This window comes from Sebastes umbrosus, chromosome 2, assembly GCF_015220745.1.
Source record: "Sebastes umbrosus isolate fSebUmb1 chromosome 2, fSebUmb1.pri, whole genome shotgun sequence".
In the NCBI taxonomy this organism is placed as follows: domain Eukaryota; kingdom Metazoa; phylum Chordata; class Actinopteri; order Perciformes; family Sebastidae; genus Sebastes; species Sebastes umbrosus.
Window position 1 is genome coordinate 35102613 of NC_051270.1, and position 25730 is coordinate 35128342.

General features: G+C 38.7%; 1 protein-coding gene across 1 annotated transcript in view; it reads right to left on the bottom strand.

Annotated features, from left to right (window-relative positions):
* luzp2 (leucine zipper protein 2) overlaps positions 1-25730 on the bottom strand; it is a 212396-nt gene that overhangs the window by 105142 nt on the left and 81524 nt on the right. Inside the window, exon 2 of the mRNA XM_037796345.1 lies at positions 3101-3218. Coding sequence (XP_037652273.1) covers positions 3101-3218 — 118 coding nt within the window. The remainder of the gene's footprint in view (positions 1-3100; positions 3219-25730) is intronic.

Here is a 25730-nt window from a genome sequence, read left to right on the forward strand (position 1 = left end):
TTTTATGTAGATGATGTTTTTCCCCCTGAAGAATAGATTCGTTCCGCAGCACACTATTCCAAATGTAGCTCAACCTCTGCCCTGCCCAGCGTGCTGGCGCAGGGCCCAGGGCGAAGATAGATGCCAACCTAGCTAGCCTGGAGTGAATAGACATCAAAGCTTGCCCCGGGGATGATGATAGCCAGTCTGCGAGAGCTTTTTTCCAGACGCGTGAGACATATCTCGCAAACACACACACAAACGCAGGAAAAAAAAAACGTGCACATCACTTTTTTGACTATTGATTTTCTGACAATTCTATTGGCCCCGCAAAAGTGGCCTGAAGCTTAACAATATCCAACACCCTGTAAAGAAGAAACCATCACTCAGACTGCAGCTTTGGGAGCGCTGCACAGAAACGCCGGGGCGTCTGGCACCCGAGGTCTAAATGTCCAAGAGGGAGGCATGTTTTGCAAGATCATTGTTGCATACACTAATGCGAGTGAAAAATACTAAATGATTCAAAATATCTGAATGTATAATTGAGTTTCTGTTCATTTCTTGTCATTGCCAAGCGCCGTAATGAATTTGACCTAAACTGACTGGTGGGAAGTGATGTGCAAGTATGTATCTGGCAGAGATAATTGTGTTTTGTGAAATGCTCACAGAATAATAATATCTACAATATAATATGGTACATTACTCCATAAAATGACCAAGATGACCAGTATTTGGCGGAAACAGCTGGTTCCTCTCTTTGCAACGGGGATAATAACCCTCATTACCATCCACCTAAAGTTGTCTTATGTCTTATTTTTATTCTTACATTATGCAAAATCACCCTCGCTGTACGAGTTGGGATGAACATTTTTGCGTCTTTGTTTTCAGGTCGAATTTAATTAGGGCAAAAATATATATATAAAAAACTTTCCAGCACACATATGCATGTAAAGTTGGGTCTTTAGATGACAATATGAAGTGCTCTAAGTGGGCCGGTACTCACCGGTACACGGTACCGGCACTTCTTCGTTTTAATCCTTGGCGTACCCTGACTTTTTCATGCATACAGGAACTTCTCACAAGCTGCCTGTACTCTTACTTTCCATCTCCATATCAGGTTCTCTGGGAGAATCATAATGGCATCAGAGTATTTGAGTTGCATCTCATAAGCCGTATGAACATAAGAACTATGTGGAGAGCATCTAGACGAGCTGACGCAAGACACGGGGGAGGTCGGGTGAGAACAAGGGTGCTGTACTTTATCAATACAATGTTCACGTCCTTTTTAGTAAAATAATTAGTGAACTGTTCATCATAACTTTTTTATTTGTAAACAAATTTAATTAATGTAAGATTGTTTAAAAGTTTCCTTTTGTTTTGGTTTATAGAACATGATTTTACAGGGTAAACATTTCTAGAAGGATTAAATGTTCAGACGAAGGCTGTGATATGTGTAAATAATAAAATAGCAATTCAACTAGTAATAATGATAGTCCAACATAATACATAATACGTAATATTGCATAGTTTTAAGTCAAAAACCTTCAAATTGTCTTGGGGTGGACCCTCACACCCATTATAACCTGGTATCTTTTATTCACTGTCAAAATTCAGAATGTGTCTCTTTATCTGCTGCATAATATGTAGGAGCATCCTGACTGGGACCTGAATGATACCCGACTATAGGCTACAAATAACACAGGAAAGCACTTTAACTATTAACACCAAACACCCCACCATAAGCCTATAATGTTCCAGTTGGAATATTATAATATTATTGGAGTATTATATGCCTACTATAGAAGATGCATTGCCCAATTATAATAATAAAGCAATAAAACCACAACTGATTATAACTGATACAGTATAACATGCTTAAAGAAATAATGAATAAATAGGAATAAGTCACAAAAGATTGCTGATACCGGCAGATACACAAGCCAACATGTGAATAACAGAGTAGCACTTATTTTTTTCCACTTCAAGCACTGACATTATGTTACCCTGTTTCCTACAAAATTACATTCCCATACAACTAAACTGCATCCTCAATTACGTTTTGAGGGAAACATATTTTCTCCAGGATTAACGTCGCAGTTTCAAACACGTGGTTAATGTTGTAAATTAAAAAAACTAAAACGCAACAAAACTACTTGGTTATGTTTAGTAAAAAAACATCATGGGAGCCACAGGTTTCCTCATATTCCACATGTTGGATCTGGACCTCCGTCCTCCAGGAGATTCAGCCTCTCCATCAATTCAACTCAGTCCAAAGGGGCTTATTGGCATGGGAAACATACATCTATATTACCAAAGCAACTGGGAACTAAGAAGAAAAATCTTGTCCTCTCTCTGGGTGGTGGAGAGGAGGTCATGTTGATCAGACTCTATCTGCTTAGCAACGACAGGAAGCCGCTTGACATCTTCTGGATCCATCTCTTCATATACGTTCACATTATATGTATATTTTTTTTGTGCATATGGATTGACAATGTTGTATTTTCATTATGTTGTTACTCTGCACACATAATATCTTTTGCACGTCTGTCCATCCTGGAAGAAGGTTCCCTCCTCTGTTGCTCTTCCTGAGATTTCTTCCATTTTTTATGTCCCCGTTATCGCCGACTAATCGAGGGCCAGAGTTTTGAAAATAAAGCCCAAGTTGTGATAAACTAGTTTTTCTTTATGCAGAGTATTGATTATTACAGTTAATGGTTTCCATTTGTGTGAACTGATGTTCCTGTCAATCTCATCCTGTTCTTCTCGAAAGCTCTTTGTAACTGCTGTTGTCATTAGTGCTGAAAAAGTTCCCTTACTAATTGATCTGCTTTTCCCTGCTCTGCATTGCTTATTCAGCAGCTGCATTTCCAGTAACACATCACATACATAACGACGGGTGGGCTCACCAAATTGAAAAACATTTGTGCATTAATATTTAATAACGGCGAGTTGCTATGTACAATGGATTGATTGAAAAATAAGTGAGAAGAGTCATGGGTTTCCCAGTCATCAGACGGGCTGAAAACAAGAGGATGGAAAATTACCTCCGGCCCAGAGCTCACGGCCAACTAAGCCTTCCAACGTGGCTGTATCTTTCAAACAGAAACAATAAATATCCGACCTGAAGGTTGCCTTTTATGCTGTCCAGCTCCTTTGATGTCTTGGAGAGCTGGTGCAGGATGCTGCTCCGTTCACTGAAGACTTCCTTTAGCTTCTTTTCCAGCCCATCGTAGCTTTGTCTGTTGAGAGAACGAGAGAGTGAGATTTCACTATTAAATGTCTGCCACTGGCTGAGAGAATTCACTCTTTAATGGCACCCCTGGGAGAAAGAGGTGTTTTAAACTGGATTAAAAGCACCACCGTTAAAGGGTAGAGCAATAGGGGAGAGAACTAATATCTACTCAGCACAGTCCCTGGATGAATAAAAGAGAGAAAAAGAGAACAACTTCTATTCCTTTCAATCAACCAATTTAGTGAAGGTTCGTTTTACAGAGACAGGTCTTTTGACCAGAGGTATGCCCCTGCATCTCCAATTTAAATATCCATGTAGTCCATCCAATTATTAAGGGGGGGATTCTACAGGGCACATTTGTCAAATGCTGTTTTTCTCTTTGTGAAACTGAACTCTATTGAATGGTATGGCAGAGGCGTTCTTGTCATTTATTGCTGAGCTTCCAGGGAAGCAAATATCACTCGACAGCATGCTTGCATGAACTATAACTCTAATAAATGATTTCTTTTTTTATTGTGAATGACTGTAATCACCACTGAGTGATGCACTGAAGGTCTCTGCACAAAGGGTCAGGATCAGGGTACAACAAGAAGAGATTAACCCATTTGTGATCCCAACTGAAATGTTTAATGGTCTTTTGGTGGAATTGTTGTCTGGGTCAAAATCGGTCAAACTGTTTGGCTGAAAAGTGACTGTTTTCTTATCATGCTATATCTAGTCTTTGGGCACATGGGACTACTGTTTTTGCAATAGACTTCATTATATTTTAGGAAAAAAATACAGTAATCCCATGTGCCCAAATACTAGAAATAGTATGAAACTACAAGGAGCACAATCAGGGATTTGGTATCCCTGAACTCAGAAAAACATGAATATCAAAGATATGCACATATATGCAGTGGAAAAAAAATAATAATTTGGGAAACATTTAATAAACACAATGGTAGCGTTTTTTCCTAATATTTAAAAAATCCTGAATTTGACGATTAATAAAAGTGTGATTTTTCCTGCGATCTAAAAATGTCAAAGTTCTACTGTTAGATACTTTCTCAAAGTATGTCCCTACCAAATTTCAAGACATTTGACCAATCACAACAAATGTTGTCCCTATCATACTAATCATAATCTTTGAACATAAATGGGTTAATAGACCCATAAGTGAACAGACTCATAGGGAATGAAAGCTCTGGAGTTAGCTAAAAGATGACCCAATAAATCTGCCATTTGGTGGCTCCATAGTTGACAACTTCATTTCCCTTTCGCCCTTCAATCACCACGCTCAGAGATAAGATTCACGAGTTGCCACATGTTCCATTTCCCTGCCTGACGTAAATCTAAAAACTGAAAAATCCATTTTTCATTTAATCTAACATCCTTGTTTACTGACTCAAGGACAGCAGCAACTCTTCTGGGAGGTGTTTAAAATCAAGTATATCTGAATGTGTTATCCTGCTAATAAAAGAGGCTCAAGGCCCCTAAATTTCCCATATTACCCATAAAATTGATTACTTTGACGACCCCTTGAGTCTTCTAATTGCTTATAATCGATGATGAAGGCACCCTCCACCCCTTCTCTCCTGCAGAGAGCAGGGGGCGGACACATAAAAAGAAGAGATTAAGTGACAAAATATAACCTTGATAATAGAACTGGAAGCAACTTGTGTGAGGAGGAGAGGTTTGCTTTTTTATGACAGGAAAAGGTGTGTTTAGCAGGATGTCAATGATTAAAATGGCTCTGCCTCACTCCTCACTTGCCCTATTTTATTTTGGCCATTTTTTTGCAACTAGGCCAATGTAGAAAAAACTAATTTAACAACAAAAATTGAACACTGGGACTGAAAAAATAATTAAACCACAATGTGTGGCGCAAATAATAAACTAGTTTCACTCTTGAACAAGCACTATATTACAGTAAATTTGAGAATGATGTGTTGAGGTTAATAATTTACAAATATGGGTTGCAAAATATGACTTAAACAAGCTGTAATAAATTTAAGATTAAGTTTAAATTAATAATAGGTAAAGTAAAATGGGTGGGAAACAATACAACTAAAGTTTTATCTGAAACATTTGACAACCGTCCTCTACGAGATTCCTCTAGTTGTAAGATCCTCTTATTCATAAACAGCTTAAATAAAGGCAGTAATTGATCAAGACAACACTGCCTCCTAAAAATGATGTAAACACACTGGCTTATGTTGAAGAAAGATCGGTTCATTTTAGGGCTGTCAATCAATTAAAATATTCAATGGCTAGTGATCACGTGATTGTCCATAGTAAATTGCGATTAATCGCAAATTAATCGCACATTTTTTCAAAATGTACCTTAAAGGGAGATTTGTTAAGTATTTTATTCACCTATCAACATGTGAGTGGAAACCCTCACAGGTACTGCATTTAGCATTAAAAAATATGTTCAAATCATAACATGGTAAGCTGCAGCCCAACAGGCAACAACAGCTGTCAGTGTGTCAGTCTCCTGACTTGATTATGACTTGCCCCAAAACTGCATGTGATTATCATAAAGTGGGCATGTTTGTAAAGGGGAGACTCGTGGGTACCCATAAAACCCATTTTCATTTACATATCTTGAGGTCAGAGGTCAATGGAACCCTTTGAAAATGGCAATGACAGTTTTTCCTCGCCAACATTTAGTGTACGTTTGGAGCGTTATTTAACCTCCTTTGCGACAAGATAATATGACATGGTTGGTACCAATGGATTCCTTAGGTTTTCTAGTTTCACTTTAGCTTTAAAATTGAGCCCGCTACATCGCAAAAATTGCAAGTTGCTTTAAAGCGTTAAAGAAATTAGTGGTGTTAAAAACAAATTTGAGTTAACATGTTACCATTGCGTTGACTTTGACAGCCCTAGTTTGTTTTGGTCAAATCCTGAAAATGTAAACACCTGCATACTTTTGCTTCATGTCAATGTTGACTTTATTAATATTCGCCTAAAATTGTCATCTTTAACCAAGTGCTTTGAGTGGCTAAACATAACCATACAAACATTAATCCTGCTTTAGTTGTCGATATTACAGGGAAATTACTGCAAGATTTTGCTCATTACGTTTAATTCAAAACATATTTGCTCTTGCAAATTAGCATTATATACTCACTCAACCTAATCAAAGTTTAAAATCTGGGTTATGGATTTTTTTTTTTTTTAAATCTAACCCTTTTTTTCCCAATTTCACAAGCCAACATTTAGCCTGTTTTAATCCAACTCTGGTGGGGACCAAAACAACCAACATGTGCAGGTTGTGTGCACGGGCATTTGTTGAGATGAACACAGGTTAACGACAGGTTAACATGAGTGGGAGGACACTGAATGTCTGCTTGACATCTGGGTCGAAGAGAACTTAGAGAACGAAGAAAACAGCTTGTTAAAGAGATGAAGAGTTTTTTTTTTTTTTCAAAAGACGAAAATAACTGTTTCTGCTTATTTCTTTATGTAATCAGAAACTCCAAATGACAGCAACAGCTTCAAGCAAAGCATACTGAAAGCACTTGATATAGCTCAATAATTCCTTGCTAAATACTTGCTGGTAGTCACAAAATCTCTCAGTTGAGTCCCCCGTTATATGAATCATTTTTTATAGGAGAATCTGGTGGACCATTCCTCACTTGCTAATGTAGGTCCACAAAAAAAAAAAAAAAAAAGCGAAATGCTTGTGGATGGAGCCACATTATTCTGAATCCATGGCTCCCTTTCAGCCTGGGCCATCTTCCAAAAACCCTGCACACCCCATGTCATAGATCCCAGCAGCAGATCATACACAATAACACATAAATCACTAATAGAAAAGCAACACCTGGGAAATAAATAAATAACACGGCATACTGAATCCCACACATGACTTGCCACCATATGGCATTGGCGGGGAATTTATTGCAGGTTCAGGCAGCGGGGGAAGATGGGGTGAGAGATTCCTCCTCGTCTGCCATATTATTCATTACCCAATGGAACAGGCCCTTGGGTATATGTGAAACGAATAAGACCCATAATTTGAGACCAACTGACACAGAAACATATCTGTAACAAGGTTCTTAGATAAAGTCCGTTTTTTTTTCCCCCCAACCAATCCACTATAAACTGCTCATTACAACAAACAATTGGTAACAGCTGCATGATTGCACCATAACCCCCCTAAGAGTCCAGTGTTCTAGCAGCCTACTCCCACACAAAGATCCCCCTTTCTCAAGTCAGAGAAGAGTGATAAAGAGGCCTGACAGAAAGGCTTATGATCAGAAATGGCACCACCAGGCACATGGCCATAACGCAGTAGTGATGAGATAATGGAATCCTTCATTTCAGACATCTGCAGTTTGAAATCAGTCCCCGGCTGTCCTCACGAAACTCATCAAACTCCCGAGAACGAGTGGGGGAAGGCATCGTTTATTGGATCCGATTATTGAGGACAAACATTTCTTTACCCTTGAAGTCACAGCAGGTCTCTGAGTTATATGAAGCTGACCTTGCAGTGTGGAATAAGAAGTGCTGAGGCTAAAGGAAACACCACTGAACACTATAGTCAACATAATGGCTCAATAAAGGAAGCCTAAGTAGTAGCATCCGGTCTCACGGAGAGTGCCGCAGGAGCTCATGGTCCACCGTTGAAAAAGGCTAGCTGTAAATACAGCACATAAACAGTGTATATATACATATATATATATATATGTATATATAGTAAGGCATAAGTGCAGCTTTTCTGGATACTGCTGCAATCGCCTACTATAGCTCAGACCATGATGATGTGATTTTACATGAGGAAAAAAACTAGTAAAATCTTACAGTTTCAATCCTCCTCCTTTCTCTTGGTGCCCAACACAATTTTGTCACAGACAAACCATAATTTTTCATCACATTTAATAAAATATATTTCTCGAAATAAAACTGTAATATGTAAAAAGGTGAACAATATAACAATAACCCTGCAGCTGGCTTGAAGTTGACGATGCAGTGAGGAGAGCAGAGAGCGACCCATAAAAACTGATTTCAGAGAAAATGCTAAAAGGGGTTATAGTTAATGTTCAATCTTTTCCCAGAGTCACATCTGCATGATGGTTACATCTTTACATCTATCTCAACACCGTCTGATGCACCCTGTTGTATATACCTATATCCTTTTCTCATCTGTATTTATTCATTTCTCCATCTCTTTCGTGCTGTGTTATACTTAATATTTGCTGTTCGGGAGCATACAGAACTGAAGAATCATTCCTCTGCCCATGTTGTTTGTTCTATTGATACTGATACTGTCAAAAACCGAGCATATGGCTGGACCGTGTCTGGTCAGTCTGTGAATTTGTGGCTAAATTGTTACATAAATAGTCAATGGTCATGTTTATAATGTTAAATCCAGCAGTACATGTCCACTGGGTCCGGCAAGGACAGTAGGGGATGCGCTGCTTTTGCCGTTTCAAACAGGAAATAGCATGGCGGCGTGCTCGTAAACTTTCTGTTATTCCGTTTAAGCAATCTACCAAAAGCTACTTCTGAAAACATTATAAGTGAAGCTATGCCACTGTTGATTTGTGTTTCATTTTAGAACCAGATCGCCTAGTTTCACAGCTTGGTCTAAGTTCCGTGTGCCAGATGTGTCGCACAGGGCGCAAAGTTGAGATTGGTCAACTTTATGTAAATACAGATCCTCTCCAACACTCCCACCATGCACTGGGCGACTGCTTCTCCTGCTTCCCGTATGAAATGAATGGAAAGCATTGAGACACCCTCTATGAACGGATCTTTTGGAAATGCACTGATAGTGGAGCATTCATGCTGGTGATTGGAACCGCTGACACGCCCACCAGAAAACGTAAACAAACGACAGTTCCCGCCTTTTCATTTTGAAAAAGCAACGGCCAATGAGGAAACTCCAGCACTGGGCCGACCAGTTGAGCAACTTCATCACTCACTCACTCACAACAAACTTTGCTATTGTAGGGCTGGCCCTCTGCGGTCCAGCCAAAAATCCATTGATAGCAATCACAAAAAGATGGCTCTGCATTTGTAGGGACCAGTAAAACTTAATACAAGGGCATTGAGGATATCATCCACCATCTTCTGCTTAGCAATTAGCTGCAGTAAAGTAATCACAGAGGAGCTCAGTGTGTTAGCAGGTTGAGTAATCTAATGTCTCCCCTTCCCCAACATTAACTCTCATTGCTATTTTTGGACTATTTGCAGGAGACAGTCGGCGGTTCAGACAAGGACGAATTAAAGGATTCCCCTGGGCTCAGTGTCTTTGGAGGCTCCTCCACTACCAGACCTGTTATTTTAATACCCACCCGCAGCTGGAATCTGAGCACTATCAACCATTCATTCCACATGTCATCTATACACATAATCCAATGAATATAATAAATACACAGCCAAGAATCTGTCATATTTCACAGAACTGTTCTTGGAAATGAAACAACCCGAGTCTTCCTTCTCTGTCTTATTTGGCTTTATGCTTTTAGGACTCATTACTCAAACATCTGTCATCTATAACGACAAATCAAAAACTAAATCTAGCTCTTTTGGCAAAATAAGTCTTGTCCGTACCTTCCTTTAAATTGCCTTTATTTATTTTGGAACAACCACCTCATTGCCCCCTTAGCTCAGTATCTGCTATGACTTTGTCAGAAAAAAATGTATCCTTGATCCTTTATAAAATGTTAAATAACTTATTTAGTCCAAATAAATAAGAATCACTTGACAGAGTCGAATCAGGGTAAAGATGTCTCTTAAACAAATTTTGTTTGCCCTTGAAGTTAACACCCAAAGTGCTGTTGGAATGCCTTTAGGCCTATTTTTACCCCTGGGGTTATCGGCTGTCCCCTGTGTCCTATTTTGTCACTTTATGTACCAGAGTCACTGAATACAGCACACACGGACAAAAAAACATTAGTTATTAAACCAAACTTTTATACTAATCGTGCAATATTTACTGTATTTTTTGGGGATGAGTTGAGATGAAAAGGAGTGGTCCCATTATTCTGTTTTTCTTTTTTGATATTCATGGCACATTTCCACCAAGCAGTATTCCAATCCAGTTTAGTTCAGTTCAGTTCATTACACATAAGAACGGTTATTTTTGTGTTTCCATTAGCAAAAGTTGTGGATGGTACCAATAGAACCACTCCACCTCGGTCAAGGTTCCAGGCGTGCTGAGACAATACTAAAAGGTGGAGTCAAAACACTGCAGACCACCGATTGGTCAGAGAGAATCGTCACAAACATTACACAGGACATCATACACAAACCCGCCGTTTTTAAATAGCCAGGATATCGTCAATAGCGACCACAATTTTTAATTCACTCAACACCAATTTTTTAAAAATGGCAGCTTGCAAAACTACGCCGTACAATTGACGAAGTGCAAAGTCCTCTGTTTGGTTGACTTTGAAATGAGTCAGCAAGTGTCCTGTGATGTCTTTGCAGTTTCACGCACCATCGCTACGGCGATAAACTGAGAATTCTACTCACACTGAGAGGTTACTATCTGCAGTAGAAACACAGCATAGAGAAAAGGACATGGTACCAAAACTGAGCCTAGTTGAGTCGAGCAGAGCCGTACCAAGCAGTGGAAACACGGTTTAAGTGGAAGCAGTTAGCTAACAGTGGTTAGGGTAGTTACATTTGAAATGTTAAGCTGCCTTCACATGATAAGAAGCTTGCTCTTCGCTCACCGCGAGGTAGAGCGCAGAGCCTTGTAGAGGCAAAGTGCAGCGCAGGTATAATATGTGACCTAAAAGTATGCAAAGAACACCATTCACTGTCTAGGCAACAACAACAGTTGCAGCTGTCATCTCATTGGTTGCACTTTGAAAGGTCAGTGGCAACCAGGGCTGTCCCGAATACCATTTTCTGGGCTTCGAAGCTTCGGTGGAAAATATTGAAGGTATTCAAAGCTTCACAACATGCTGCAATGCAAAGTGGCGCCACGCAACGCAGCAGGCTGACATGTTCTTCTGTTTATTTGTCTGTCTCCATCCTCTCTGTTTCAGTGCCCGGGACATAGCCAATGCCACTATACTCTACACACAACATACAGCAATATCCATCTGAGAATAACCAGTAATGATGTTGAATATGAATAATGAATAATGTTGTTGGATTACTCCTTATTTCATGGGCTATTTGGGGATTTATATATTATTATTACATAATAGATAAAAAAAAAAAAAAAAAAAAATGGAGGTCGATTACCATGGTAATGGTGGAAGCTTCGAAGCATTTGGGTAAGCCCTAACAGCAACCAAGGTCAAAGTTGAAATCATTTGAACTTTGAGTGCAGCATTTGGTGGCAATTTCGAGTGTTGAGAGTGCTTCCGCCTAATCGGGCGGCACCACTCTCCCCATAGCCAGTGCAGAGCGATTTTACCGCTAATCATGTGTAGGCGGCTTTAGCTAATTTTCACATGCGATGCACATGAACATCTGATGAAAGTAGATGTACAGATTGTGTCAGTATTCATCAGGGGGTCCAGCAGTGACCACTGCTTCCAAGTCTTGGACTAGAAAATGAAAAAGCCTTCCAAACAGCGAGTGCAGTGCCAGTGTACTGTATGCAAGCTAACACACCATGCCATGTCCCTGATTGTAGGATCAAAGTTAAATATTTAATATTGTACAAGGCAACAGTCACAGAAACCAACAGCTCCTAAGCATAAAAAGGTGTTTATTTGCCGTCATGCAGATTATAGGCAGACAGCGGTTTATGTGCTACTTCCAATTTCAGGCTGGATTAATTATGCCATTAGGAGGGGGTAAATAAATAGTTTTAATAAGAGGGACTGCCCGAGGCCTGTCAACGAATTAATACATTCCTCTAGCCGAGCATGACCACCATCCAACATCTGCAACAAACAGTCATGTTTACCAACTGTTGTATACACATCGCAGACAGCAGGGAATATTAATTGCATGCATGTCAGGGGATGTCTGGCACTAAATCTTCTTTAATTGTTTAGCGGAGGGACATGATTGAACAATTGGTGGTGAGGGAGCCAATTTTGCTTCGTCAACAAAAGGTCAAAGTAATGCAGATCATATCCAGGACATCTATTGACACGTTGAAATTTCATAAGATATATCACCAACAATACAAATATAAAAAATATTGACATTATAATTAAGTTTAATGTCATGGTTAATTTGTATTACTTTGTGCTGTAGATAACGATGAGAGAGACTTCGTTGGACAAATGTCTTTTTGTCTTAGTTGTAAGACCAGTGTTTTTGGGAATCATTCAACGATAACCCCTCTTTTATCTCGTATCTTATCCTACTGATTGTACACTACATCAAAGATAATTCATTTTCTTGTAGTGCCCAAAGCGCCCCCAAACTTCTAACATTATCTCCCAGCATGGTAGTTTTTTATGAGGAAATGTGGATATTTATGGACACTGTTGGGCAATAGGCTGTGTATTTGTAGGAAAAATCTTTTTTTATTTTATTTGCATGTGTTACTGAGTGAATTCTTTGCTTCTGACAAGCATAACACTACGAGATACCCTCTTGGGTATTGTTGCAGTGCTGTTGTGGCACACACAAAGTTTTCAGCATGTCACTGACACTGCAATTGTAGAAAAATGTTGAGGAATATTTTCTTTCCAGCCCTACAAATAAAAAATGTGCTAAAAGTGAAGCATTTTTTTTTTTACATTTTAGTTTTCAGTTTAAAAAAAAAACAAAGTTAATAGAAGAATGGCATATATCTTGATAAAGCTGAGCAGCAAAATAACAAGAATTAGTTAAATTAAAATGCCAATCTGATCATATAGCTCAAAATAATGATTTGGAAACAAGTACCATCCAACAATGAGAGGATGCATCTACAAAACTATTAAGTGGAAAGCAATTCATGTATTTCATCATTTAGATAGATGAAATTAAAGTAGTGTAAACCAATTTTACACATGAGCAATAAATGCTGATATTCTGCATGTCTCACTCTTTCTTGAAATATACATACTGCATTTAAGCAGTCGATATAAAATTACAGTTGCGGTGATGAAAATGATATGAGATCTCTCCATTTCCACATCCTTGAAAAGTGAGTCCTAATTTGTTCATCACTTAAGTTATGTAATTTTCCACCGAGGGAGGTTTAAGGCATTGAAATAGAAATACTTAACATATTAGATGAATAATTCAATGATTACTCGCAGGCATTTTCATGCATAAGTAGATGCCAATTACTTTCCCTCGACATTTAACACTCTATCATTCTCTGCATGTGCTTGGAAACAATACTGTTTCTAGACAGATAGGTACAATTGTCACAGAAGAAACACAAATGAGACAAAATACACAAATGATGTGAAACTTAAGCTGGTAAAACAAAGAAAATGCCTGAAAAAATGTCCATCCAATAACAGATACAGTATAATCCATATGATGCTTATTCTTAATTGGAAAACCACAGAATTTCAGTGAAAGTAATTAATGAAATAATAAGAAAAAATAAGATATTATTCCTTTGTTTGTCTCTTGCTCAGTTTTATCTTTATCCATAAAGAGAAAAGTAAGTCCTGAGTGTATTTCTCTATTTTCTGCTTTAGTTGGGCTCATCGGACTCTTCTTGTCATGTACAATTACAGTTGTTCCGATACCAGTATCGGAAATGCTTCCGATACAGCCCAAATTTCAGGATCGTGTATCGACAAGTACACAAGTTAATGCATCAATCCAATACCATAATTTATTAACCTGGAAACAAATCTACTTGTTTAAACAGAAATTTATCAGAATTCTATCACACTAGTATCGTATCGGTACCCGGTATCGGTATTGGATCACCTCTATGTACAATCCAAATCACATTCACAGTGACATGAAACTCAGCACACCTAGAAAGGCTGCATTTGATTTGAAATGAACCAGGACAAATCCACGCCCATGTAGTTCTGGCTATTTATATATTCACACAGTGTTTGTTTACTATACATTCCTCCTGTATTTTACATAATACATACATTTGGCATCACCGAGACGCTGACAGTTCAGTTTCTATGTCTTTCTTCAGCTTGAGGTATGATGCTGACGTGACTCATTCTGCCGTCTTATTGCAGAATCTCTCATCTAAAGACCTACAGTATATCACACAAATTACAGCTTTAAAAGCATCCCAAGAACCTCTTACGGTTGCCAGCTTCAATTAAATCTGGGATTTGAGTGTATCTAATGCAATTCCGCCCATCCTCGCTTTTCAAAGCTGTGCAACACTGTGTTTCCAGCTTCAGTAATTGTTGTGCTATAATCAAGCTGGATTGAGCTTGGACTTTTTTGTTTACCCTGAAAGGCGCACTCTGCCAGACATCGATGCTTACTGCTATTGCGAGCGATAAAAGCGCTCCCTTTTTATGTGGGAGAGCCTCACCTTTTCCCCCAGAGGCATTTTATGACAACATCTAATCCGGCATTGTTTCCAGTGTTGTCGGAGAATGCTACAAGAAGTAAGCTGTTTTACACCAGAGGCAACATCCTCAGGACATCAACACTACAAGTTCAATACTGAATGTTTATACTATAATTTGCTAGAGCAACAGAGCACTGTGACAAAAGTGCATGTAAAATGTAACACAAATACCCACAAACCTAGGTCAGTACATAATCTGGTTTTAAACATTAAGTGTGTCCTCTAAAATAACACGTTGTATTCATTTGTTCATTCGCTCACTCATGCAATAAAATGTGATTTACTCAGATGAGGGTAAAGTGAGATATTATGGAGTTTCCATATAATGCATCGCAGTGGTAAAACAGGATAAATCCAGGAATAAGACGAGTGAAATACTTCAGGGACAGTCTCTGCACTTCACTACAGTAGCGTATTGTTTAAGGACACTTAAAAACATCATCTTAAACTCAAAAACCTTCAAACTGATGTTAAACATGGATTTGCAGGTTTCCCCCTGAGATGATAGGTTAGCAGAGGTGGTAAGTGCTTAATGGAGGATTTCAGCTACAGGATGACACAAAGCACTTGTTAAAATATCTCTCTGTGTGATCACACTTAATGCAAAGGACACGGAGCGACTGTGTCCATCTGGTCAATATGAACTTTAAGCCAACATCAACATGATGCATACTCGAGTAAAATGTGTGTGTTTCCAGCAGGCAGTTATTAAACTAACTTTGGCCTTGTGTTTGACCGGCATAAAGAAGCTTAATATTATAAAAGTGCAATAAGTAGGGCTTGAACTGACAACCTTTTTCTCTATTAAATTAATTGTCTAGGCTATAAAATTAAGTTTTAGTGCAAAATGTCCATTAATATTTTTAGAAATCCCAAGATAGCCAGGGCTCAAACCTACTTTGTGTTTGCCGGGCTGGCAACTAGGCATTAGCTTTTGGTTGCACAACACTGGAAATATGTTTGCAATCACCGTATATTTTGCGTAATTAAGATACTATGTAGTTATACATCAGCTTAATAACGGAAATGTGACATGTCTACATGTTATGTGTATGTTGAAGGGCTGTCAAGTTAATGCGATAATAACACGTTAACCCAAATTCATTTTAACACCACTCATTTTTTTAACGCATTAATGCAATTTTCGAATTTTAGGTTGTAGCGGGCTCCGTTTTAAAGCTAGAGTGAAGATACTGTCATCTTTACTTTATAAAACTAGAAAAACCTAAGGAATCCATTGGTACCAACCATGTCCTACTAGCTTGTCGCGAAGGAGGTTAAATAACACTACGAAGTTATGCTAAATTCTGGAAAGGATAATGATGTTGGGCTGCAGTTTGCCATGTTATGATTTGAGCATATTTTTTATGATAAATGAAGTACCTGTGAGGGTTTCTAGACAATATTTATAACTGTTTTGAGTTGTTAATTGATTTCCAATAATAAATATATACATACATTTGCATAGAGCAGCATATTTGCTCACTCCCGTGTCGATAAGAGTATTAAATACTTGACAAATCTCACTTAAAGATACACTTTGAACAGATAAAAAATGTGTGATTAATTTGCGATTAACTATGGCAATCATGCAATTAATTGTGATTAAATATTTCAAATGACTGACAGCCCTAGTATGTTGTACATGCTTTGCAGTTAAACTTTCCGTCCAGCTCAAAGATGCCAGAATACTTTGCCTCCCAAGATTTCAAAAATGTCCTTCGGTTTTTTATTCAGGTTCATCTGATTCATCGTCAGCTTAGTCAATTTGCACATTCGTTTGTGACGTATGTTAAATATTGGTTGCCAATTTCTCAAAATGGTTGCAAATGGCAACCTGGCAAATGTTACTGTTGAGCCCTGGTTACATCTTTAACAGTCCAAAACCCAAAGATATTCTCACATAAGATAAAGAAATTCAGCATATATTCACAAATGAGAAATGTCTTACATGACTAATCAAAATAGTGACAGATTAATTAATTCTATTGACAAACTAATTGATTAATGGACTAATTGTGTCAGCTCTAGTAAAATATCTTCTGACGTTAGCAAAGGCGCTCTTCATTTAAGACGAGGCGGTACACCTCCAGCACAATACACTGCTGGAGACCCTAACATGTTATGTACTGTAGCACGTGAAAACAAATAGCTGTGACTTTTTACTCATCTTTTATAACACATGTTGTATGAAGTTATAACTAAAAGAATTGTGAAGGCAACATAGCACTTATCTTCACTTATCTCAGAGCTTTTTGGCTCTGTCTTGTTTCCCTTTATCGGACCAATGGCTAAGAAGTCGGGAACTGGCAACAAGCAAGCAGATGCATCTGATTCACACATCAAGGGCAATCAGTGCAGCCTCTCCCCAACTTCCAAGTGTCACTCAGGGAAAAGACACAAGGACGAGTTAAGCCAGGCAGTAGGGGGAGGAAGGATGGGGGGAGTGTGAGGTGGAGAATCCTGAATCGGATGACGGATGTGACTTGATTACTGGTTAACTACCCTGCTGGTGCACCTCTCCGATCTGGATGAGAAACCCGCTGGCGGCAGGATTATCAATTTGGAGTATAGGCAAGACTCTATTTGAATGTATTGTTTCATTCCAGGCAGGCTGACAGTTACAGGGCCCTTGTCTATGACTGAGCTCTGGAGTTGCCTTTCTGGCTTTTACTTGCCTCAGTGATTTGCCACCTCACCAACTCTTTAATAAAATTTCCTTTCAAGCTATTCATTAAATTTGTTAGCGTTTTGTTGGTTTATTGCAGCAACCTGCACCTGCCACAATATCCCGGTTCTCTCACAAACCAGCTGGCCACAGTTAGGACTGACGTGATGAAATGCAAAGCAAAGTCAAACATGCGGAGAGAAGAAAGTCTTTTCTCACTACGGTTAACTTAAGAAGATAGCTGAAAAGAATGAAATGACTGCAAGAGGAGATTTGCTCAGATCAGCTTGAAATTCACAAATTCACACACTGAAACTAAATGTCAGAGGTCCACTTCATGAACCATGACGCTTAGTCCATCATGTCAAAACCGTATCTATTTTGTCATACAGCTGGTCCAACTACAATATCTAGTATTTTTTCAAAGTTTACTGAGTACGATCATAGAGAACTCTTCTTAAAGAGTATGTATTTTAAACAACAAGGCATTTGGTACAGTCATGACTGGCATCAATAAATACAAATGTCTGGAGAGAGGACACTAACACCAAGTCCATAGATTCGCTCTATGCTGTGATTATTGACTATTAAGTTTGATGATTTCAAGTGTTGTTCATTTTTTTAACTTTGAAGGACGTGTCGGTGTCATACAGCCATTTAGACATAACCTAATTTCATGCAATTTTAAAAACACATCTAAAGTATACACTGTCCTCTCAGGGAGAACGACAGCACCAGTTGCTTCAGCCATAGCCCCTAAACAACATACGGTTATGTTAAGGGATAAAGACCTCTAGCTCTAATTAGGGATGTCACAATACCAGAAATTTAGTGGTCAAAATTCTACGATTCTCGATACCCAATTTGATACCATGGTAAAAAACAAAAACAGAACAATAAATCCCATGTACTTCAACATAGACTCCTTTATTACTGTTTGCATACTGTTTTTGTTGCAATTGCATTCCTTCCCTTATCCCTGATGTACTTTCTCGGCAAAAACTGCATTTTACAAATTTACATTTTAACACATCATGCTAACGTTATAATTTACCTTTGCCCAATACTCATTTTACTGAATAGAGTTTGAAAACATCATAATGTAAGTCAATGTAACCTCCGTACATTAGCTGTTAGCTTCGTTATTTAGCCAAGCAGGACTGTGCTGCCCACCAGCTGCTAACAGCTAACAGCTCTCATCCTGCCAATTTCAACATGGATTTGTTGTTCACAATGTAACATTATCAGGGAAATTTCCCATCGTCCTCGAGACAACAGGGCACTGTTAGTCTTGCGCCCTGATCCCTGGTATCTAAAGTCCCATAGAAAAAAACAAGTATTGTCATGTTTTTCAGAATTTTGGCATCAACTTGGTACCAAAGTATCGCTTCTTGTGACATCACGAGAAGTAATTATGACAGCAGCAAAGGAGGAAGTCAGGTGACGTTATTATAAAGTGTAGAAATCTGCGTAAGAAGTAGATGGGGGTGAATCAAACCAAAAACGTGACCATGTGTTTATTACTGTAACCACGACAACGTAGGCCCCTTACCTTGGCAAAGGTGTTTCCCTAAATGTAACCATATAACCACATAACTGTTGATTTTGTTTGCCCTCAACTTAACCAAACCTTAATCATAGTGTTAAAACTGATTTATTATTCAACAGTGATTTATAACGGTATAGAAAGCACAGACAAATGACACAATTTGTTGTTTGATTTGGAGGACTTGTTGTAAGATATACCAAAGCTAACCTTGCCTTTTAATTTCAATTTGCTGATTATTTTAAAGCTTTAAACGTTATGTTTAAAATAAGATTACACTATTACTGGTTTGTGCCAATTTACTGTGGGAAATTTCACCAATTTTGCAATTAAAAATCTTTTTCTTTCTTTATTTTTTGTCATTGGCAGTATGATACAGCTTTTGAAAATAAGGTTGTATGGTGTCTTCTGGCTCCGGAGCAGTTTTGACACTGTCCAAAATTATTCCCTCATTCACGCATTGACTATTCCCTATATAATAGAAAACACTCAACAAAAGATGCTTTCAAGTTACAGCATGGGACCATACATGTATACCACCCTGGGTGGGTTTTGTGTTTACTATTATTAAAAGAACACTTACGTTAGAATAACATATTATAACCTTGTGACTTTCCCAAAAGCCTAGCCACTGTACTGTACTACTGCAAGTCGTGCATTTTCATTCCTGCACTCTTACAATTTGTGTTAAATGTGCGGTTTTTAAGCTCAGGAAAGCATCACTGTCTCTGGTGGATATTTGTTTGGGTATGTTGTCTCTGATGCTGTTGCTGGTTTTCCACAAATCATCCTCAGGCAAAGATACCAACCTACACACAAGTTGAAGGACTGTGATTTTCTACACACTTACAAGCTGCAAGCAGCTTTCTTGTCTGACCTCCACAGCAGATTTGACATTGCTTTAGCAGGTAATTGAGCATTCTGAGTTTACAGGCATTTCACAGAGGACCCTCATTTATTGATTTCTTATAATCCGTCAAATCTTTGGATTTAATTCAATGCTCATTAACATAAAACTGTATTTTTGAGATACCCTTGATTAGGTGACACATTCTACTACTTTCATATCTTGCCAGTTTTAAGATACGGGTATGAGCAGTTTATAACATTAAAATAGATACTACTAGATTGGGATTTGCACAGATTGCAATTTGCATTCTAATGCATGTGTTATATTACCAATGATTCAAGATATAGTGAATGTTAACAAGTGTCAGGAAGCAATCAAGACAAGACAACCACTAAAACTGCTGCAGGATCAGTGCATTAAACACAATCTGGGTCATATTGGGACTGAAATTCAGCCTGGGACTTTAGGATGGAGGGGCCTTTTATGCCTTTTTGGCAGTCATTTTAACACTAATACAGTTTTGTGGTGTCTTGCCAACACCTGCCTCCTCAGTTTGTATAACCACGTCACCACTACAGGGAATCAAAACAAGACCAGGCCACGCAAGCATAGGTGAGCTGGAACACTAGTCACAATTTGTCACGTTCACGATGAAAATGACTGAGCCAATCAGATTTCAACAAAATGAGGATCAGTCCAAATTGGGAGGGGCCGCTCATATCATTTCTCGCATAAAATGTTCTCAGACACTCATTTTGGTGAACTATTTTCGTGATATAAGTTTCCAAACGAGCCGCCATGTTGGTTTTGATTTGAAAGCTGGGAGCAGCAGCCTACGAGGGCAAGTGTTCGTCCAATCAGGTGCCAAGTGTCTTGTGTCTAGTGGCAGTCCATCAAGCGTCCAATGCGAGGCATGTACCATTTGATTGGCCCAGTCTGACGGGCAGCGTTCCACTCTGTGCTGTCTGCAGCTGTGAGGGCCAGGCTGGCCCATGCCACAGCCAAGGACCATACAGTAACTACTGACATCAGAAATTTAAACAAAATATACCACCGGCCGGTTCGGCCTGGAATGGATTGGCCATTTGGGAGTTTTCCCAAACTTCCCGATGAATACCTGAATTCCCCTGAATACAGTACAAATTGATAACAGATTGGGAGGTTGATCACAGATTTGCCTGCTAGAAATAATCAACATCTCAATAGAGTTCTCCAGGGATGAAGTATTTTTGTAGGCCAACCAGGAAGTTAATATTGCCCTGGGTTCCCTCGACAAAAAGCCAATTGGACTTTTCCATTGGATTTTGGATTATAGCAGAAAAACAAGCTCTGTGGAAAATAAACATTTATGGTACTGACACGTTTTATTCAGCAAGATAATCTCCACAAATGAACACTTTTATGAACGTTAGGCTTTAAATGAACTACACCACGGTCGCGAGAGTATACACAACGAGGCTGTAAAGGCGGACAAGTTGGCGTGATGACGTTTAGTAGTCAAGACGCATGAAAGCTTCAAAATTCACGAGTGGGTTATTTATTGATGTATTTTATGTCGTAGAAAAAAAATGTTAAAATCTCTTAAGCTCGTGTTAACTACAGACCTTATTTCAGGTATTTAACTAAAAACCCTTTGGGTTTGACTCCAAGATGAGGGAAACGGAAGTGCTAAAATGCTAACTCGTTTCCTGGTTTTAGGACTCATTCCTGTAGCACTCTGTGGGAGTCTGTCTAAGTCATCGTAAATAGCATTTTTCCCATTGATCACAGCAAAGAGGATGAGAGAGAAACCTCATCTAGCAACTGCTTTTTTTCTAGTAGGACAAATATACATTAGTATATATAAGTTGCCTATAATGGCTCTCAGCTTCTAGGCTGAACCATCTCTCGTATATGATAATTATGTTATAAAATATGTCATAGCATCAAGCGGATTTCAGGTGATGGATGGATGATGACAGGGTTTCTGAACGTTTGAAGCGAGTCTTCAATGCACAGCTGTGTGCTTGCGGAAGCACCACACTGACACCTGTTAACACCAAAGGGTTGCATATCAAAGTGTTTTTTGTAAATAAGAGACACTTCCGTTTCATTAATGCATTGACTGAGTCACTGCAGTCACAGAAGCTTTTATTACCAGCAGAGCACTCATGTCCTCAACCTCTAAAGTAATGCGGGAGAGTACAGCGTTAATCGAACCTGTTAGCCAGAAATAAAACAAGGTTGTAAATCAAACATTATCATGGAAAAAAAAAAATGAAATTAGTTTGTCCAATTTGTGTGACTTTCATGTAATGTAATTCGTATTGAAGGAACACCATGTTCACAACACGATCTGTGGCTCCTTCAAAATGTGTGTGACTGTTATACTGCCTGGTGGTGATTACACGCAGTGTTTCTCTTTAACAGGGCTCTGGGGAGTCTGCACAGATTTAAACAGTGCATGCAAAAAGTCGTCACAACCACACGGTCTCATTAATGTGCTGACCAGGACGAGATGAGCGTGATGACAGACGGCAGCACGCCGATAGCGGTGCTCGGGTCAGACGGACAACCTTGATTTCAGCACGTAAACAACAGCCACGGATCACCTCTACCTTCAGCAAATGCAATTTTCTAAGGACCAGACACATCAGTCATGAAGGGGGGTAAACAGGCTGATGCAAACACATAAACATACCAAATCTGCCTTTCTAATCAAAGCCACATTCGGCGAAATGCCATCTAAACTGACAGTAGAATAAGGCACTTAATGCGTTGATATATTACACGGACGAGGCAAAGATTCTCCACTTAATCTGCACGGATTTCATATCAAATTTATAATTACACTCATTAGCATTTTAAGTATAAAATTCAACCCTAATCTGCGGGTCATTTACATCGTTTTTCATGAACTATGCCACATTATGCTACATTGAAACCGAAATTATCTATCATGCCTACAAATACCAGCAATCTGAAAAGAAGACTGAAGGTTAATAGAGGTCTTAACCCTCGGCTGAAAAGAAAGATTGTGGCCATCTGTGGCCTTGCTCAAGAGTGACAGGAAAACCATTGAAAATATGATTTTATTCTAGCCCTGCTTAGATAATTATCCAGTCGTCTAATACGTTCCTTCATCAGACACAGTGCCATCATTGCCTTTCTCTGATAGCCACCAGCAGCGAGAGCTGGGTGCTAATTGCTGAATACTGGAACAGAAAAAGGGCTATTTACAATAACACGAGCGTGATAGAGAGTCAGGCTTTTCTAAATGTATTATTTTATGAGCAGACAGAGCAGGAATAAGAAGAACATACCAATGGATGATCATCCTCTAACAGTCTGGTTTAAAAATTAAAAAAAAAATAAAAACATTTTAGGACAAGCTTCAAACAGCATATCATAGAGCTACTTAATTTTTCCCCCAAAAAAATATTTAATATAGTGAATTAAATGGACCAAAATATCCTCACTAAATAAATCAAGGCCGTTCGTTCGAAGAGTAAATAAAATGTTAAGGTTTTTGTGAATCTTCTCTTCCTATTGTAGGTTAAAATAATTTCCAATTTGTCTCTGGAGAAGACCAACATTTAATGAAACACTACTGAAAGACACCTGTGTGTGTGGATCTGCTTTTTAATGAAGTCTACTTTGAAACACAAATCCAAATGGTTGCTTTCAGGCAGACCCTTTCAGGTGAAAAGCACAAAGCACATTTCTCCCTGTCTTTGTATTGGCATATACTCAGCTCCTATTTATCGTGCTATTTCATTGAAACAGTCAATCAAACGGTTTGCGGCGATGCTCCCTGGTACCTGGACCTCTCAAGCTTTGCCATCTGTTAACACGCCTAATGTGCTGGATTCTCTTCCAGCTTGACCCTGTCTCAGAACGCATTTCTGCATTGAAAAAGCATCCATCTCTTTGTGTTGTACTCTGCTGGCTCAGTATCTTTTTCACTTGAGCGAAGCTGCAATGGAAGTTTTCTCAAATTGCTTGTCTGTAGAATAAACTACTACTTGATTATTTTTGTTGGGGGGAAGCCGCTTTGCCCCGAGGCATGGGACGATTTCAAATGGGTTCATCATTCATTTCTCAAATCCCCCTGTAATAGCCCCACTTGTCCATGAATATTAATACCATTAAAAAAGAAATGTCATATCTCGCAGCTAAATGCTGATGAAAATGCAATTTCGGTGTCCATTTGCATAACAGTGAGGTAAGATATGGGCATCATGTGCTGTCTTTAACTGGGCATGAAACCGGATTATACAGACTTATTTCTAAATGGAAAGATTATGGTCACACTTATTTGCTGGATTAGATTTAACAGTATAAACCCACACATCGAATATGATTATACTTTAAGTATTCACTTGCTGTCATACTGTATACTATACTCTTTATTAACTTCCTGCTTTCAGAATTTTACTACCACGGATGGCTTAGCTGCATATTGTATTGTACACTAAAGATATGTGTTTTTTCTTGTCAACAAAAGTAAATGCATTGTTTAAAACACGTCAGATGCCTTTTCCTCATAAAATATTTGCAGAACAGATCTTTTCAATGTATTTGAAACCTGCATCCATGTTTGCGAGCTGTCAGTCTTCTTTCCCCTCGGTGGATAAGCATGGATGTGTATCGCGTTGCCTGGATGCACACGCATGGCATACAAACTAAGCTTGTTTTCAGCCGCGCAAGCCAGCCGTGTTCAGGAGAAAAAACACCCACTGTACATTATACCTTGCTCTGCACCAAACAGCACACAGACACAGAGCTGGTGAACATAGTGGAGCATTACTGTACGTGGCTAAAGAGACAGATATTTCCTTCAGGAGTTGGTAGAGACCACACTAGAGAACAAAAAGAGAGCTAAAAGAGAGTGAATATTCTTCCACTTGCCCCCGTGACTACTCAGTGTATACATATGCAACGGTTTGCTAGCAAGGTCGTCATATATACTTAAATGGTGATGGTATGGTTTGCAGGTTTAAGTAAAAGTAAAAATGTCTATTCTAAAGAATCATTTATGTTAATGTGCAGGTTGGTCTCTTACACCGTTCGTAGCTATACCTGCAAAACATACTGCACTATAATTGTATATCCCACAAAATTAATTTGTATGTTATCCGCGTAATTGTGAGCCAGGACGTATAAAGAGCAAAAAACAAAACCTAGGGAGGAGGTCGGAGACGATGGGTGGGTCCAAGAACACCAGTCAGTTGATTCATTTGTTATGTAACTTCTGTACTAAAGTAACGCCACTTCCGAAGTTATTTTAACCCAAACCGCAATCTTTTCCTAAACCTAACTAAGTAGTTTTGTTGCCTAAACCTAAGGAAGTTGTTTCCTGTGAAGATGGAAGTTTTATTTTGAAAAAACTGTATGCATGTAACGAGCGGAAATCAATACATGTTGCTGGACATACGTAGAAGAACACTCGAAAAATGAGTAATAACTTTTTGTAAGATATCATACGAACTGTATACGGATATGTTGCAATGCAGTATTTCATTTTGCCAAGTCAAACTACTTTATATATTGCTAGCAATTGATCATCATCCTTCATCATTTTGAATCCCACAAAATATATACAGATATAATTTAAATATTTGAATATTTCCCTTTTTAAATGTAGCATTGTAAAATGATTGAAGCATGTATGAAGCAGCAAACAAGTACTATAAAAAGAGTAAACTTGAGTACATTGACGCTGCCAACCTCTGCTCACATCAGTAAATTGATGTTTTATGGTTTATTAGGCTTTTATGATAGAAAGATGGGTTTTTAGAAACAATTAAAGTTAACAATGTTCCAGAGTTAAAAGCTCCAAACTGACCTGAAGGCATAGCAACTTTGATGATCCCGTGATGACAAATTCATCAAAGGACTACAAAGTAATAGCTTTCATAAACGTCTTGCGATGGGATCACAGCAGCAGCAATGGCAAATCGGGCCAGGGGCGTAAAGTGTGTAACAGCTAGAGATGAACCGTCAATCAGCAGTCGATCGAAGCCAGCAGGTTTTCAGTAGTCTCATATCTGTTTTTTTGCC